General features: G+C 44.6%; 1 protein-coding gene across 3 annotated transcripts in view; it reads left to right on the forward strand.

The window, feature by feature from the left end:
- The window catches only part of rin (ras GTPase-activating protein-binding protein 2), a 74,755-nt gene that overhangs the window by 13,115 nt on the left and 42,314 nt on the right, over positions 1–19,326 (forward strand). For all 3 annotated transcript variants that reach the window (XM_084589477.1, XM_084589478.1, XM_084589479.1), the window contains exons 3-5: positions 2,493–2,664; positions 4,916–5,296; positions 13,856–14,039. In XM_084589477.1, coding sequence (XP_084445603.1) covers positions 2,493–2,664; positions 4,916–5,296; positions 13,856–14,039 — 737 coding nt within the window. The remainder of the gene's footprint in view (positions 1–2,492; positions 2,665–4,915; positions 5,297–13,855; positions 14,040–19,326) is intronic.

A 19,326-nucleotide genomic window follows, 5' to 3' on the forward strand; every position in this document is an offset into this window, starting at 1 on the left:
CCTTTGGTTTTCGATGAAGGCCTGGCTTGGATCTAGCCCGCCTTCATTTTCCTTTAAAACATATATTGCTAGAAATTCGATGAGACACTTGCTAACTTAAACTACAGCGTTTTCAAGTCTGGCTGATATTTGTGAAGGTTCTTTCTTCTTGTCTGTAGCTTGTGGCATTATAAAAACAAGGCATAGGAGCAAGCTAAAACAAAATGGAAGATAAGTGAAAAATGGCAATGAAGAGCCAACAGTAAACAAGACAGAAATCATGAAAATGTGACTCATGAAAACAAGTCTAAAATAGGGACAACAAATAACACGCCAAAAAAACTTCAATAATGAGGCAAAATTAAAAACAGATTGAAAGTCTCTTCACCGCACAACATTTCTATGGGCCCACGCGCTGCCTCCTGCAACCTCCCGATAACTTAATTGCTCTCTTCCTTTCTCCGGCCACAAATCTTCCTTCATGAGAGTCGAGAACTGTTAGTGGAGTGTTTCTTGAAGGAATATGTGTGAAAAATAAAATAGTTGTCTATAATTGTACATACATGCCTTGCTCAAAATCTTTGCCTTAATCTATCGAAAAGGTGAAACAGCTGATGAGCTGCGCTCAAATTTCGCAATAGAAAGCAACATAATCGTCTGCAAAATTTTCTACGAGCTTTACATAACCCTTAAAATTACACTATTTAGAAAATAAAACCGGCCACTCAAGTCTTTCCTCGCCACGTCCATGATCACAAAGTGGAACCTTCTTTTGCACGAACAAACGTGTTACAGTTTTCATCCCTTCATCTGGCGATTGGTGAATGGAACAATCTCAATAAAGAAATTGTTTGCATCATGAACTGCTAAAATTTTGGAGAAGCTTTGTTAATGCTTTTGACTGCTTAGTCAAAATTGCAGACCAAAATGAGGGCTGTGCCTCTGTCTAGTTTTTATGCTGGTTTACTTATTTTCTTCTCTGACTTGTGCTCTTGTTGCCATCGACTTGCATAATATTGTTTATCTTACTTTTGTAGATCACATTTCCTCTTATTTTGCTTGTATTGCTGACATGTAATGGACACTGTAATGATTTGACAAGGTTTAATGATGACCTCCTCCTCTATGTAATGCCCTCTTGGACCTTTAGGGTAATAAAATGAAATGAAAACCTTGTAAACCAAATTGGGGAAATGACCTAGTTATTCAAAGGTTTAGGTGTGCCCCCCCCCCCCCCCCCCCCCAAAAAAAAAAAAAAAAAAAAACTTTAAATGAAGGGAAGCCTTTGGAGGTTCTGTGGCACAACAAACAGCCTGTGATGAATTTGTAGTTTCGACATGTTAAAAAAAAACTCGGACATAAGGGGAACTCGTATTGCCATTGGAACAAACAGAAAAACAGCATCTAAAACAAAACTATTGGGCCACTTGGTGGCCGAAAGCAGCGTGCAGCTTGGTTTGGATGGTTGTTGAATGTGCAGCTCTTGGCCCCACTGTCCTAGGCTGGTAGTGGAACTCTGTAAAAATGCACTGTGCAGTGATAAGAAATGCATCCGTCATGAACGCAACAAGAGCTTGCACGTGACAACAATTGAGCAAGTTCAATTTATGGTTTCTGCCTTGCACTCATTTTATTGGTTCCCGGCGAAATCCATTGGGTGCTGTTGCAGTCAACAACAGAGCAGTTAGCATTACTCCTTTTTGGGCCCATGAGTGCCCTAAAGAAGGTCCGTGACGAACTTGTTGCGATGCATGTTGAAATCCTACTGCTTTTACCCGCTCTGGATGCCTGCGCCGCTGCCAGAGGTGCAGACGTTGCTTTGGGATTGGGCGCACGCAGAGCCCATAGGTGGAATTTTTACATGATTGTTTGCCTTGGTGACACCTCCTTTGGGATCTCCTTGCAAAATTGTGCAAACAAAGCTCAAGCCAGAACATTTAAGGCAGAACAAGTGGCATAACGCCACTTGTTCTGCCTTAACAAATGCTCTGGCTTGAGCTTTGTGACCACATGCTTTTTTTTTTTGCTTGAAACATGAAAGGTTGGTTGGAAATCTTGTTTTTATTGAATATGTTATGCGGGAAGCCCACTTGTGGAATTTTGCATGAGAATTGAGCCTGGTGGTGGCGTTGAAATGAGACTGGTCCATGTGATAAAGTGACTAAAATGAAACAAAGTAGGATGCCTTTATAGTACGATTTATGAAAGTTAGTGGTACTCTATCACTGCTGAGTGTTCCGTAATTTTCCAAGTATCTATTTCTTGAATTTAGTATGAACTGAATAAAAAATGTGTTAAGTTCACATTAGAAATCTTTTATGTTTGCACTTATTTTTTATTCCATTGTGCATTGTCCTTTCAGATGTTCACATGAAAACTGCATGTACAAAAAAAAAACTGAAGTGGACTGTTCTTAACTTTTTTTGTACCCAGATCTAATTTATATATTCGATCTGGACCGGTGTTGCATTGGTTTCTCGTGGAGTATGTCCATTGCTTGTTTGATTTTTCAGGTTTTACAGCCAGGACTCATCCTTTGTGCATGGGGGCCCTGAAAAGCAGGAGTGTGTCATGGGCCAGCAGGAAATTCACCAACGTATCATGCAGCTCAACTTCCGTGACTGTCATGCCAAAATCAAGCAGGTGGACTCGCTCACAACTTTGGGCGAAGGTGTAGTCATTCAGGTAAGGTCTCTTCAGGCAACTGCTTTCTAAAGCACCCTTGCTGCTTTACTGCTTTATAATGGTAGAAGTAATAATGGCTTTTCATGATGATGTAATTTGCGCCTGAAGTCTTGCAGATGGACTAGTGCCTATTGTCCTTCATGTCTGCTTGACTGCTGTTGACGAAAGTGTCCTGAAAAAGCCATTATGCTTGTTGGAGTGCGCACTCTTTAAAGTAAAATCTTGGGCATTCAGATGCAATGTCTGTTGCTGGTATGCAGGACAGCCACACTAGCAGAAAAATGCACACAACAACGCACGTGCACTGGAATACGCTTTGTTGTGGGAATACTAGTGTTGCTGGTAGTTGGAGCAGCCGCATGAAAGCTCTGTCCTTTCTGCCCCTGATCACCACAGTCAGTGTAAGTTGGGCAGGCTGGAAAGCTAGATTGAAGGGTGGGGGGCTGCTGAGAGGCCTCGGACTAAAGCCCTTTATTATTCAGTGAAATCTCGTCCCGCTTAACACTTTTTTCCTAGTATCCAGCATTCTAAAGGGAGAATGCTAACATAGTTGTATTTCCGTTTGTGTTCTCTCAATGACAAAAAGTGTGCACACTGCACGCTTTTTTGTCATTGAGAATTCACTTTTTCTGTAAAATTTCATGAGAGGGTCCCCCAGTTCGTGCTGTCGCTCCAGTGTGCTGACCTTGGCAGTTTGCCAAGATGCAGATCGCCAAGTCTTGTGGGGTTGATACTGCTTTGGTTGAAGTTACCAGACAGGGTGTCTAGCAACCGGAAATAGTCTGGAAATAAGTTACCAGACAGGGTGTCTAGCAACCGGGAATAGTCTGGAAATTTTATGCACCGAGAAAAATAATTGCAATGCCAAGGAAACAAAAATTTTGCCGAGGCAGCGAAAAGTGCCCGATATATTCTACCGTGCATTTTCATTCTAAGCTGGCGTAGAGCAAGTATGTTTTCATGCAGTTTTTTTTGGGTGTGTGTGTGTGCTGTCTCAACAGCGGCCGGCCGCGCCGCAAGGCGAGCCGCAATATGTTACTTTGACGCCAGTGCATACGCACGTGAAGTGGGTACTCGGTAAAATACGTGATAGCGCTGCGTGATAATAGTACGCAACAGAAAGCAGGTATAACCGCGCCAGCAGCAGCCAGCTCGAAAGTGATCGGTGAGCTGTGTTGCTATAGCGAACTAGTGTGCTGCCAAATGCACGCGCAGCCATATTGGATTGGGTTGGCTCGGTTGTTTGCAGGGATGGGCGGCTCGCGTGCTCTGCGGCTGGTATCAGTGCGCTTTTAATTTTCAGTAAACTTTAGATGTTCTTAAGGGCCATTAACACTATTGACAGGCTTTTCACTATTGTGAATTGCAAGATATGAATAATAAATGTCTTTTTGCTGTGAATTATTCGTTTATGCTCATTATCATGAGCAGCTCCATTTTTTAGCCTCTTCCGTAGTCAGGAAATTTGAACCGAAATAATGAGGAAAAACCTGGAAAACTCGTTAGTTTGAAAATAGTGGCTTGCTAGACACCCTGCCAGAGCGCCAAGTTGTAGGCACTCTTAGCAGCTTTGTCTCACGTGCAGGGTTTAGCAATGAAACTGCGACTGCTTGAGTTTCAGAAAAGCCTTCTTCAGGATATTGAGAACAAAAATGACATTATTTGAAAGTGTCATAATAGAAGTAAGTTCTTTGCCAAGTAGGTTCCATTTGTTCGACTTCTCGGAGCCTATTGTAGATAATACATTTGAATTGTCACTGCACATGAGAATTGTCTTCCACTGTAGTAACTCTTGTCAAAATTTCTGGAGCCTTCTATTACGGCATCCCTCATAGCCTAAGTCTCTTTTGGATATTAACCTATAAAAAAACTAAACCTGTAATCTGCTCTTGAAAGTGCACTTCCATGTTGATTCGAGATGGGCAATTCATTATGTTCAGTGTCTGTGTGTAATGCAACATACTGTATTCACCTGAAAGTAACTACCAAGGTCACACAAGGGCCAGCATTGTGGAAAAGAAAGAAGCAAACAAGTGCACAAAGGAGTAAGGCCGTAGTATACCTAAAGGGTAGAAGTTTGTGAAGAGTACAGTTGAACCTTGTACGTGGTACTGCATTATTCCGTGCATTCTTTTAATTAATATAACAAATAGCAAAATTTAAAACTAGGCATTGCATAGTTTAACATGTACTGATTCATATTAGATGTGTTCAACTGGCTTGTTTTGTTCTGCTCTTTTTGTTTGGGCAGGTGACGGGAGAGCTGTCAAATGCCGGCCAGCCAATGCGTCGTTTCATGCAGACATTTGTATTGGCACCCCAGCAGCCTCTTAAGTACTATGTGCGCAACGACATCTTCCGCTACCAGGATGAAGTGTTCACAGAGGAGGAGGAAGAAGAGGAGGGTACTCTAAATGCACAGCAGGCACAGGAGGAGGCTACTGAGCAGCTGATGGCTCACCACCAGAGTGCACATGCAGATGTGGCCCAGCAGCACTCTGCCGAGGCAAGCACTGCTCTTGTGAATGAAGCACCCCTGCCTCCTCGGGGCGAGCAGCTGGGCAATGGAGGTGCAAGTCCTTCAAACAGCGTGACTTCTGGTTCTGGCCGGCCGGCTTACTTTGAGTCTCAGGTGAGGCTGATTGCAATACACCGGTCTGCTAGCAGTGTTGTCAAGCTCAGGGAGGAGGGGAACGGCCAAGGTGAACCATAGTTTTTGGTGTAGGGCAATGAAATTTGGCTTGCTTACTGTGAACTGATGGAATAAACTCACAAATGTACTGAAATAACCAAAATTGTTGAAATCCTGATGTAACGGCAAGACATGATAGCAGACACAGAGGAGAAAGTTGAGTTATATCGATGAAACACCAGCTTCTAATCACGAAGACAGCCTTTACTGGTGTCGAACATCTTCGAAAAAAATTTACAACCAGTGTCAAATATGTTATTGCCGATTTTAAGGGGGGACCAGAGTCGTTCGGACCACAAAAATTTGCGAAAAAATAACTTTAAAAAAAAATGTGATTTTTGAAATCAACAGCTCTTTATTTACCTATCTGCCCAGTTTCTCGCCTCTTAAAATCAGTATTTTAGTAACCAATTTATATAATCGATGTTGCCTAAATTTGAGCCGGGGACGTCCTCGAAACGGTCGTATTCCATGATGCGTAGCTCCCATTTCATGTGCAGCACCGCAGCCGTCTTGATCTCATTTGAAAGAGCCGTCTTTCGTCTTCAAATTCCTGCCTCGGCTGCTTCCATTCATCTATTGGTGGCATAAAATATAGTAGAAAAGAAAACGTGGCAGTCTCAATCCCATTGGCTTTTGGGGCATTTGTGACGGCTGGGCGTCATCGCTTTGATTGAGCTGTCTGGTGGCGTCTGTCTGGCGCCTGAGCCGCGGGGAGACGGGAGACGACGCTGGCAAAGTCTTGTTCTGATCCGTCAGGTGCACTCACAGCAGGAATTTTGGTAAAAAAGAAATTGTTGACAACAATCTCAAGTGATGCCATGCCCCGCTATGTGCGCTGTTGTGCCGAAGGGAGTATGGCCCATAGCTCACGTCACCCGTTTCGTGAAAGAAAGCTGCCTGCTCCCTTGGTGGCAGCAATGAAACTAAGTCAGCGTCAAAGAGATGAACACAAGCACCTTTATACCTAATATACAGGGCATATTTACAGCAAAATTTGCACGGGGGTTGAGGACTAACAGCTACACACAACTGTAGTTGCACAGCGACGGCCGAGGGGACTGACGCGTCCCCTCCTTACAAGCGGCACGGCACTCGGCGAACACTCATTGTCTCACTCTCCGGAAGCAGTGCACTCGCTTAAATAGTGTGGAGAAGTCTGTAGCACTCAAATTGTTCAATCCGGAGGCAGCACGTGACGGCGGCCCGAGAGGCCCAATCAGCGAGCTCGCTTCAAAATCCCTCGGTGCGAAGGAGACTCGCTGCCAGGGAACCGGCGCTCGGGTGTGTGGCATTCCAGACGTGTCTCGGGTGTCTGGCATTCCAGGCAAAGAGTGTAGGGTGTCAGTAGGAGAGGCCTGCCGTTCAGCTGAGCGGAATCTGGGTGGCTCGCCCGGGCACAACAGCGCTCAGGATGACTAGTGTTGTGCACCTAACAATCGAGCAGACGCGTCTGAAATAGGCCTAGTGGGTTCCCCAGCACGGGAGATTGCTACTGCCAGCAGTTGCGTCCGCAGTGACACAGTGATACTGCATTCCTCAGATTGGTAGCAAGACAAGCTCAAAACAGAAAAATTTTGAAGTAGCGGCAACTCTAGCAACGAAGCGGTAGGCGGGTTGTTTTCGTGATGACGGCATTGCGGTGGACAGTCCCCTTGGCTAGGCGAAGTCCACGATCGTCATCCTGGAGAGTGTAAACAATTTGTCGAGACTGGTGAAGTGTAAAACATGATATTCATGTTGAAATGGTGTGCATGGATTAGAAATCGCAGTCAAACTTGTTCTCCGTCTTCATAGAGCTTGCCGCACGTGTGAGCCGATCGCATTCATAATAAATGTGCTTGCTTCCCATGCAATGCAGAGCATTGGGAAGCAGCAAACAGCTCCAAATGACATTGTTTTCCACATTGAACATTTCTCACTGTGGTCTTCGTGCAGAAACATGGCAAAATGACGTGAAAAAAAGTTGATGCCGGCATGGGACTTGCGGAGCCGAAGAAGTGACTGAATGCAACTACAAATGTTCAAAGTGCACTCAAAGGGCAACAATTGAACGTTGGAAAGCAATGAGACTAAATCGTGAGGTTCTCTAGCCATGGCACCAGTAAATGTCTGTTAAATATTCAGAGTTATTTTTTTTTTTCTTTTTTGCAATGCGAAGCTGAATGTCTACTGTGAAATTTGGGAGCAGATTTTTTGTTTTTGAAAGTTATTTATTTTGACGAGTTTACTGCCACTCGGTATACACAATTTGTACACTGCCCCGCCGGGGTGGCGCAGTGGTTACGGCGCTCGACTACTGTCCCCAAGGACGCGGGATCGAATCCCGGCCTCGGCGGCTGCGTTTCGATGGAGGCGAAACGGAGTGGCGTCCGTGTGCTGTGCGATGTCAGTGCACGTTAAAGAACCCCAGGTGGTCGAAATTTCCGGAGTCCTCCACTACGGCGTCTCTCATAGCCTAAGTTGCTTTGGGACGTTAAACCCCACAAACCAACCAACCAACCAACAATTTGTACACTGAAATTAGTAAGGCTGCAAATTGAGTGCTAATTATTGTATCAGGAAACTGCTCCCAACGTTTCATTCTTTACTCTTCTGGCTATCTAACCGTGCCTTAAATTTCAGTTTCTAATGACCCATTATTTTAGAATTTAGGCCTTAAACAATGGAAGTTGATTATCCTGTAAACTAATTGAGCTACAGGAAAAAACATATTTGAAATCGGCATGAAAAATAAGGCTGCGAATTTTTGCTACGCAGTCGCCTTCCGTGAATACAAAGTTCACGGGGAGCACAAAAAACTTCGAATTAAACAAACTTCCAATTAAGCAAAAAACAAAAACTGCATCTTTATGAGTAGCAAAATTGAGTAATGTCTAAGAAAAATAGTCTGGTCATCTTGCTCTGCTTCTTCTTGCCGAATCCTGCTGCTGAAAGTTCTGCAGGCTGTAGGTGTGGCGGAACGCTTCTTCTGCATTACCTTCAGTGGCAAAAAAAGCGCTCCACGAGAGCAAGGTCCACGACTGCATCGGCAGCCTTTGGTTACAGCTTGTCTTCAACGTCATCGTCGCTTTCTTGGGTCGATTCCTGGGGCCGGATAATCTCTACAATCTCGCTATCTGTCAGTACACCGCACGTTTCGACCGCCTTGTCTACGGCGACGTAATCTTCAAAATTGTCTCCGAGAGTGTCACCAAAATCAGTATCGTCAAGCTCACTTGTTGACGGCTCCGAAAAAGTTGCCACAAAGCCGCAAGCCCTGAAGAAGTTTGCGATTGTGTCTTGCTTCACACAATCCCATGCTCGCGTTAACATGTAGATGGCACTGAGCTGGCTCACCTCATATTTTGTGGAGTTATCCATAACAAAATCATGCAATCAGGAGGTGCCTCCTGTACAGGACCTTAACATTCTTTGATCCATTGTTCCATTGGCTGCAGAACCGATGTTGTGTTTGCAGGCAAAAGTGCGAGGCGTATCGCACTGAAGGCTGGCACATTCACGTGAGCACTGCATTGGTCCACAAGAAACACCTTGCGGTCCAATTCGGTAATCCAGCTCATGAAGATTTAGGCTGTCATCCACGTTTGTTAAACTCATAGTCCACAGGCAGCGTCTTTACGCCTTTAAAACACCTCAGCTTGGCGGCTTTCCCGATCACAAGGAGCCGACATCGTTCCGTGCCAGTCATGTTTGCCGCGATCAGCACAGACACCCTTTCCTTGCTGCATTTGCCCCCGGCACAGTAGTCGTCCTTGAATGTCAGCGTCTTCTCTGGTAGAAGCCGATAAAAGAGTGCAGTCTCATCTGCGTTGAATATGTCCTCTGGATTATATTCGCTGAGATATTCATGCAGCTTTTCGTCCATCCACGTTGCACATGTTTCCTGCGTAACGGACGCTTTTTCACCACACACGCTCTTAAAAACCAGGTTGTAGCGATGTTTAAAGCGCATCAGCCATCAATCAGAAGAAACGAAGTCATCGATCCGCAACATTGCTTCAAGCATTCGGGCTTTCGTCGCAACGATATCTCCGCTAAGAGGAAGTTTGCTGCTATGGGCCTCCCTAATCCAAACCATCAGAGCCTTCTCCAACTCTGGGTAAGCGCCAGTGCGCATTCGCTTTCGAGAAGTCTTTAACTTGTTGTTCTCAAATGCATCCATTGTTGTGCGCTTGTTCTTAAGTTTGAGAGCGTGTTCGGCTTGATCCTGCACTTCTGCACAATGTCTTGTTTGGCGGCACCTCCCTTCTCAGCTTCCTTCAAAACTTCGACTCTCGTCGCCAGGTCGAGCGTGCGATAAGAGCCACGGTTTGCCATGGCTATCAATGGCACAACTATGGTCCAATTCCGAAATACAGAATCACCCGAGGCACAAAGCGGCCGAGCGCGCTAAGCACAATGCAACAAAGGGCTCGACTAACACGCACCCATGCCTCACTGTTGACTGCGCACGCTGCAAGCACTGCAAGCCTAATCTCGTACAATTTTGCTACTGCCAATATTCAGCGCTGCGCGCATCTATGGCACCTGTGTGGCCTCCGCGTCACTGCAAAAAGTGCAGCGCTGTGAACGGCTGCGATGGCGATGACACCAACGCGGAGCACGGATGTTGTTGTAGCATTTGAAAAATTACACATTCCGTCAAAAATACCTGTCGCTTCGAGGATCCCAACTGAAAATAACCTTCCACTTAAAGTAATTGGGTGAGGACTTCGAATTATTGAGCAAATTTTTTTCCATAGGATTACAGGCAAAACTGAAGGGGCCAGCACTTCTAATTAACTGAAAATTCCAATTAAGCAACTTCGAATTATCAGGAGTCGACTGTAATTGGCCAAAAAATGGCTCTAAGATCCATGTCCCCCCTTAAACAAAATTGTGGGCAAAAAATATATTACAGTCACAATCAGTGAAACTAAATGGGAGAGCAGTGACACCCCGTAAGTGTCGCTAAGCTGAGGGAGCGAGCACCAGCAAAGATAAAAATCAGCCTTCATGGTCTTTCTCTAGCGTCCCTAGCCAAGATTGCATTTCTATTGTGATCACATGGAGAAAACGAAACTGCATGGGCAAGTCCCCACACTATGTGTAGCACCAGAGGGTTTTTTTTTCTTTTCCAAAACTGTAGTGTAAACAAACTTGCAGCACTTGTAAGTCCTAGAAGGTCTTCACGGGCCTCCACTAGCATCCCAACAAAAAAGTAGCATACCGTATAAATCGTTTTATAGGTCGAGTGGGAATATAAGTAGACCCCCTACCGTGAAATGAAAAAAAAAAAAAAAAACATATATTTACAACATCGCTGTGTTCCTGCACCACCGGAGCTACGATCTCACTCCAAACCTTCAGCAGCGTCGTCTGAAGATGTCTGATTGCTGCTCACCACTTTCCAGAGTGTGTCATCAAGTTTCATCAAGCGTGTTGCTTACGCAGCATTCCTTGAAAGGTTGCATGCGGGCAGCAGCCGCTGATCATGTCCACGACACCCCACGGTCTTTTCTAAAATGTCGAACTGTTGCCGAGAGAGCGGCCATGCTGTCGTTTGCTTCGGCGAACATCACTTTTGCTGGAAAGCCACTGTAAACTGCCTCCACATGCTGTTATTTAATGCTGAAGAGGCATTTTATACTCGTAGGTTGAACGAAAGAGCGTATGCGAAGATGAATGCACTTGGGACGAAAAACAAAAAAGGCAAGCAACTGCAAGATGTTGATGCGGTTTTGGCTCTTCGTTCACGAGCAGGATTCTAAATAAGCTGTAATTTTCTAAACACTTTTCATTTTCACTCATAAAGAAGCTCGGCAACCTCGTGTTTGGCGCATGATGGCTTTAGTTGCCAATGTGCCAAAAAAAAAAAACACAACGCAAGTCACTTGTTGCCAGACTGTGCCTCAAATTCTGCTAAAGACCGCTATATAAAACGAGGGGCGACTTTAGCTTGCTTTTTTCGAGAAAAAATGTCGACCTATATTGCGGCTAATATGGTAGATCAAATTTCGTGGGTCTGTTGCGATTGTGTGGAGATTGCGATTGTGTGGAGAAACTGACACCGTGAGGGTGTACCGCCATTAACAGAGCGCAACACAATGGTCATGTTCAGTTTTCTGTTCCTGTGCAAGGTGGTAGCATAGACAATTTTTAATACTTCTTGTACATTCAAGAAAATTCTAGCATTTCTCAGTAAGCGTTTCTCTTCAGAAAAGCACGAAATTTCAAACACACACTCAGCGCAGTATGCGTACAGCAAAAACTATAAAGCACTGAATTCGGCCACTGTACCCATATGATAAAAATACTCAAAGGGTTAAAATAGAAACTAACTGGAATGCAGGTAAAGTAAAAATAATAATTTGAAATCCCAAATTGAAATAATTTGTAACGAAAATTTGATCGGAGTGTATGAAGCTGTAGGCCCTGCGCCATCCCAGTCAAAAGATTTTGGCTGCTGTTCGGAAATGCTAGATGCCATTTTCGCTGTGAACCAATGAAGTAACACCAGCTTGGAGCCGGGAAGCAGTACCGCAGAGCATTGTGCCGCAGTGGCTTGGCAAGTTTATGCTTTGCCAAGGTCTTTGCAGTTTTGGCCCTGTGCTTGCTTTAATCGGCATTGAACTTACTGGGTGAACCCATGTGCAGCTAGTGCTGGTGGAAACCTCCCGGCGTTACAACCACATTATAGTGCAGAAATAATGTACAGGTTACTTGTTACTGTTACTGCCGCTTTAGTTTCTTTGTGTCTTTGCGAAGGACCACTCAAGGCCTATGGGCTGCCTTGTTTTAAGTCAGGTTCATTTGCAAGTAATTGCTTACTCTTTCGGAACTGCAGGCTTGCATTTCTTCCTGCATGCATGCATTGTCGGAAACACATGGATTATCTTTTTTTGGCACACTGGAAAACCTCTCGTGTTAAAGGACTTGTCGACAAACCTTTAACAATTACAGCAGCAGATCCGCGTAGTACTGAGCAGTCGACAAAAGCATGCATAAGCTACAGGAATAGATGGCCTATGAATGACATACCATATTTACTCGTTTATAACTTTCCCCTGGATATAACCTGCACCCCTAACTTTGAACTGCGCAAAAAAAAAAGTCCTCGCAAATAACCCGTACGTTTATCTGGAAAACAAAAACAAAAAACAAATGAGCACTAGGAAGATACAACTGCACACTGTGATCATTTTGTTTTTAGAACATTTATTCAAACGACCACCACAGCGTCACTAGTTATCAAATTCTCAGTTGCCGCTCTCGCTGCTACCATCCAAGCTGTTACAGGTGGTACATTTTTTTGAAGCTGTTACGCACCAAGTCGGCCGGTGTTGCTTTCCACCCGAGACAGCAAATAGCTGTGCTCCTTCCAAAGTCCGAGGACATATTGTGTAAAACTCGACCATTTTTCCTGGTAAGCATCAGGAAGCCGCTGGCATATTGCTATTCGCCTTCTAATCGAAAATCCACGTCATGTCATAAAGCACTGAAGCCACCTACAGCTTGCACAAAACTTGCATGGAATGTTCATTTCCCAGGCCAGATTCAGGGCTTTCATTTCGTTGTTTCAAGACTTTTTTTCTTCCTGCAGTCATGAATGCACGACTCGTTGACATCATGTTGTTTTTCTGCAGCTCTGTTGGTGATTTCTTCGGCAGTGGCTATAATATTTAGCTTGTCTTTCACTGTGAAAGACTGCCGCAGAGTCTCACTCATGGCACCAAAACAAAGCAGGCCAACAGTGCAAACTGGGTTGACTGGGTATTGAAACGGAACCTGACAAAAGGCCCAACAACCGCTAACCAAACAAAGAGTGACCAATGGCATGGAGAAGAAAGAGTATGCTATGCATGTGGTTTTGGCCATGCCTTTTGTTGTTTCCTTATCGGATTGACTAACGTCATGCCATGTAGCCGACCAGTGCCCTTCCCCCTGGAAAAAATTGACGCGCATCCCCACTTCTTAAATGCATGTTTTCAAATTTTGGTATGGGCTATTATACAGGCTATACGCAAGTAAATACGGTACTTTCTGAAGTAATGACTCATGAGTTATGCTGAGCACATGTGACAGTCGAGACCAATATGTGCTTAGCAGTGGCTTTGTAAAGACCCTCATCTTTTATGTTTATGCACTTATTTTAGTCATGGACACATTCCAATAGGAGGAAAAAGGCAGCAAAGCAACCTTTCTAGTGATAATGATCTTGTCGGGAGTGGCAGCGTGGAAGTGGAGTTATTGCACCTGGAAATTGGTCTCGTTTTCGCTGAAATTCTAACCTTTTTTTTTTTTTAATTATTTTTTTTCTTCTTCTTCTTCTATATACTGTCGCAAACATTTTTATACAGTCATTACGAGGCTGTTATTGAAGGTAACTTTTCGGGGGTGTGATTGAAAAGGTCCTGTAGATTTCAGTCTGTTCTTGTTCGTGTTTAATTCTGCGTCTCCTCTTAAGGAGGCTATGACGGGTGTGCTGCTATTGACAAGCTGCCTGCTGGCCTGCAGGTGATGCGCAATGGGACGGCACACCTAGTCTCTGAAAGCGAGGTCTCCTCTCAAGCCTCACTTGCTAGTGGTAGCCCTCCAGAGCCACCTTCTTCAGCACCCACTGCTCCTACTACCAACACAATGAACTGGAAAGATGAAGAAGCTCCTGCGCCACCTGCTGCTCCACAGGTCAACCACCAAGGTAGATTGCTATGGGACCTATTTTGCTGGCTGCTTGTTTAGCCTGTTACCGTAGAACCTTGCAGTGTATTATTTTCCGTTCATAAGGTGTCCAGTCTATGCACTCAAAATTATGAGCTGTAAAAATGTTGGAGTTGTACTGTTAAGTCTATTCACATTTGCGAGTCGCGAAGGACGCGTGACTGGCTCTCGCATGCGACCAGAGAGCTGCGCAGCGCCACCGATGTTCACACTTACAAATGTGACCTGCTGGTCGCTTTCCACATCCTGTCTACCTTGACTGTCACCACATAGGGTAAAGCAAACTTACGCTCACGTCAGCTGAGCTGCTGATTGGTGTGATGGAAAGCTGGAAAATCAAGCAGTGGTCAAACGGCCTGCGACCCTTGCATTTCGACCAAAGCGGTTGCGCGACCTTGGAGAGTCCCAAGTGTGAACAGGCCTTTAGTGTTCACTTTAATACAGTCCTAAATAGATAATTTATTTTGTATGACAGATGCAAACATGACATGCACACCATACATTACAGAGACAATTTTAAAACATTCATTTATAATGAGCTATGAAAAACTGCAATTTAGGCAGATATGGTCGGGATAATAAGATTAGTAAGAAAGACGCTCATCAACGAATTTGCAGTGAGGGGGAGGGCAGAAGTGTGCAGGATCTCGCTACAGAATAGATATTTAGCTCTAACCGAGGATGACATTAGCCTAGAAGCAATGAACAATAATTTCAGAGATATCATTACTGAGTGCGCTGTAAAAGTAGGCAGTAGGATAGTTGGAGAGGTTACCGGCACGTTGCGGTAACCGGTTACGGGGTGGAACAATCACTGCGACACTAGCGGCTCCTGTTTTTTCGGTGGTAAACACTCGGATCATTAAATTGCGTCCATACCCACCCGAGAGTAGAACAAGTTATATAATGCATTAAATTGCTATATTTTGCTATTATGAGCAATGTGTATAACCGGTAAAAGCCTCAGATTTAACCCGCAATTGAAACGCATTGATGTTCGCTTTGAAATTGTGCAAGCCCCTCTTGCCGCAACAAGCCAATACAATCCGTCAAGACAGCGGGCGCTTTGGGAGCACCTACTGCAGTTGTGCCGCTGCTGCTCGTTTTTTGATACGTTTTGTCGCGTGCTGCTCTCACCCAGCGCTTCCACATATTTTGTTGATTACTTACATCTCTTGTGTATTGGGTCTTCTCTTGTAGCACCTCCGGCGCGTTAGTAAAAATGTAGCAGAATGCGCCGTGGTGCACGCCGCACCCACGAAAACGGTCGTGCGCTAGCCAGGTAGCAACACAAAATACTCCACATGAAGTGCATACTTTATTCAAATAAAACATCAGCTTTGACATAACACATACAAAAAGGGTGAGTTTGGGCATGAATATCATGATGGCAGTGGGTAAACTTATGTGCAGGAGACGGATTTGATTAAGAAACGCCAAAGTATGAAAGTTTCCAATCCAACAGACCAAATAGAATTGGCAGAGATGTCAAAGCTAGTCAAAAAGTGCAAAGTGGCCGATATAAAGAAGTATAACATGGAAAAAATTGAGCATGCTGTAAAGATCAGGGGAAGCCTTAAAGCGACGAAGAAATTGGGCACAGGCAAAAATCAGATGTATACGCTAAGGGACAAGGCGGGCCATGTCATCGTGAATATGGACAAGATAGTCAAAGCAGCCGAGGAGTTCTATACAGATCTTACAGCAGCCAAAGTAGTCAGGACCATAATGAGATCGGTGGTAGGGAAATGCAGTCAGACGTTCAGCCAGCGACGAAGGACGAAGTTCAGAAAGCATTAGAAACTGAAAAGGTGACAGCAGCTGGAGGAAATCGGGTAACTATATATTTGTTGAAGGACAGGGCGGATAGCATGCTGGAAGAACTGGCCACCCTGTATACACAATGTCTGGTGTCATCGACGATACCGGAACCATGGAAGAACGCAAACACGCTAAGGACTTGAACAATTACAGACCAATTAGCTTACTCTCTGTTACGTATAAAGTATTTACCAAAGTAATCGCCAATAGAATTAGGGCAACTTTAGACTGCAACCAAGCAAAAGCAAAAGATCAAGCAGGTGTTTGGGAAGGATACTCTACTATCGGTCATATCCATACCATCAACCAGGTGATAGAAAAATGCTCAGAATATAACCAGCCCTTATACATAGCATTCATTGATTACGAAAAAGCATTTGACTCAGTAGAAACCTCAGCGGTTATACAGGCATTGCGAAATCGGTGTAGACGAGCCCCAGTACTATTCACAGCTTGCTTAGAAGTATTCAGAAACTTTAAATGGGAACAGTTAGGGATAAGAGATGGAGAATACCTCAGTAATCTGAGATTTGCTGATGACATTGCATTGCTAAGTAATTCAGGGGATGAATTGCAAAGAATGATTGATGACCTAGACAGGAAAAGTAAAAAAGTAGGCTTGAAAATCAATATGTAGAAGACTAAGGTAATGATCAATAGCATAGGGAAAGAACAGCAGTTTACGTTAGGTAGCGATGCACTGGAAGTAGTAGGCGAATATATCTATTTAGGACAGGTAGTAACCGCAGATCTGGACCATGAAAGGGAAATAACAAGGAGAATGAGACTGGGATGGAGCGTATTTGGCAAGCACTCCCAGATTATGACTAGCAGCTTAGTGGTATCACTCAAGAGGAAAGTATACAACAGTTGCATCTTACCTGTACTTACCTATGGGGCTGAAACGTGGAAGCTAACAAAGAGGGTTCTACTTAAGGTGAGGACAACCCAGAGGGCTATGGAACGAAAAATGGTAGGGGTAACATTAAGTGATAGAAAGCGTGCAGAATTGGTCAGAGAAATAACTCAAGTTACCGACATTCTAGTAGCAATTAAGTTGAAGAAATAGGCATGGGCAGAACATGTAGCGCGAAGAAAGGATAACCGATGGTCGCTCAGGCAACAAACTGGATTCCAAGGGAAGAAAAGCGTAGCAGGGGCCGGCAAATAAGGTGGGCGGATGAGTTTAGGGAGTTCGCAGGGGTCAAGTGGATGCAGCTAGCACAGGACCGGTTTAATTGGAAGAATATGGGAGAGGCCTTCGCCCTGCAGTGGGTATAGTCAAGCTGAGGAGGATGATGATGATGAATAAGTGCCGAATTATGTCGAATTTGAACTCTACAACTTGGTCCATCTGTGCTCTGTTTGTGAAAGTTTTAATTTCAGGTGGTTCCCACTGGCTGTCATTTGAAGTGGGGCATGTATCATCTTCCATAGTTTTCAATCTCTGCCTGTATGGAGGTTTTTGCCGGGACCACACCAGTTGCTGGAAAATCTCGGTGATAGGTATCTCCTGGGGTAGCGAAAAATTTGTATCATCAAAATGAACAAAGAATGGTATGCATCTGTGTCCAAGGAGATTGTTTATACCACAGCTCCCCATTTGCAGTGTGTACAGCTGGAGAGCCAATAGCAGCATTAGAGTCGGCAATGTGTGCGCCAGCCACCTGTGCCACCGTCAACTGTTCGTGGTGTATAGCATGACTGGCAATCGCCATGTCGCCTATTTGCTAGCCGCGCACTGTTGCACACTTAAGGGGGGACGCGGGTCTTAAACGAATGAAAAATGGGAGAAAAATTGATTTTGAGAAAACCGCATTTTCGGAATGTTTGTACCTTCGAGCACTAGCCTTCAAAATATCAACACTGAATTCAATCCAACTTTTAAAACGCCACGGGAGCCTTGAAATGGCCGAAAAGGGGTGAAAATTGTTCAAACTTCCCGCGCGTGCCGGGGTGAAGCAACCGGCTGGCCGCCGCCATCTTGAACTTATTTTGAAGCTTATTTCTTTGTGCGCATTTTGCGGCATCTCCAAATGACGTCGCTCAAGCAGAACGACCACCGTCGCGGGTTTTCCAAAAGCCGTTTCTGGTCCGCTGGTTGGCTGGAGCCCGCGCTCTCGAAGCGAGCCCCTCGTTTCGCACTTCCCATTGGCCAGCGCGACTGACTTGCCTTTTTTTTTTTTTACGTTCGCCGTCGGTACTGCTGCTTCGCACATTCATTATGCGCTTTCGTGATCGTATCAATCGTTCTCGCGGCCTGTGTTGGTCTTTAGACGCAGCACGGTGGACGTAGCCATATCAAGAGTGTATTAAAAATGAAGGCGCCTAGAGAGCGCGCGTCGAAGAACAAGTATGGCGGCGCGCTGCCAGGGTCGCATGTCGCATCCTAAGTGGTGTGTTCTCTGCCTAGCCGCAGCACGTCTAGCGGCATATAATCGTTTGCGAGCGGTTCAGAGGCATCCAAGACAGCATTAATAGATTGCACTGTGCAGCTGATACTCATGGTCCCGACCGACGCGACCGCTTCGTTTCTTCTTTATCGCGTCGCTTCAGACGACAGGCGAGCCTGACATCACGCCATTGCCCGCATTCCTCAGCCGCTATTCCGCGGACGGTTTGGTTCTTTCTTCATCTTTTTTTTTTAGCAGATTGCCTAAGAAATCTCGTCGCTGTGCTCAAGGGGTGTGGAAGTTCGAGCTTTAGCTCCAGCAAAGAAGGGACCCTGCGTGCGGCCCTGCATGCGCTGTACAGCAAAGTAACAAAGTTTCATTCTGGAACATTAGCCAATTTATTAGGTCATTCTAGTATGTCGCCATGTTTTAGCCTTAAACTTCGTGCAAGTTTATTAATATTGGCAAGACTGTTTTATCATAGATTTTGAGTATTTGTTTGGGGCACTCCCACAGGCATATGAAGTGGTAAATGAAGCTTGTCACTCTGGTTCTAGTGGCGGTATATTTAGACTTTGTGGCAAGCTCTTAATTTGCCAGTTTTTGTGGAGGGTGCTGTTATATGTTTAGTATATAGCCTTTCTCATAAAGAAAAAAGCCTCACGATGATTCCATTTATATTGCCATAGCTGCAGTGTAGCAAAAGTTAAAGGTTTTCTCAAATTGCAAATGCGTTTTTCTTAGTGCTGTTTCTGGATACTGCACTCAGCCTTACTGTGCTTTTTCTGTACATTCTCACTGAGTGACAATGACAAATTTAGCATCACTGCAGTCATATTGAAAAGATGAGAGGGTGATCCATTATTTGCATAACTCTATCAAGATTTTACAAATTGCCATTAAAATAATATTGCATGTCCAAAAATTTTGCTGATTTCCTAATGGCATACACTACCTAAGCCATGGGTAATGGTGATAGCTTCAGTTTTAGTTGACCTATTCAAAATCCAAAGACAGTTTTGGAAATGGGAAGAGCATGTCATAATCGGTGAG

This window comes from Amblyomma maculatum, chromosome 1 (assembly GCF_055883805.1).
Source record: "Amblyomma maculatum isolate TAMU_Amacu chromosome 1, ASM5588380v1, whole genome shotgun sequence".
NCBI lineage: Eukaryota > Metazoa > Arthropoda > Arachnida > Ixodida > Ixodidae > Amblyomma > Amblyomma maculatum.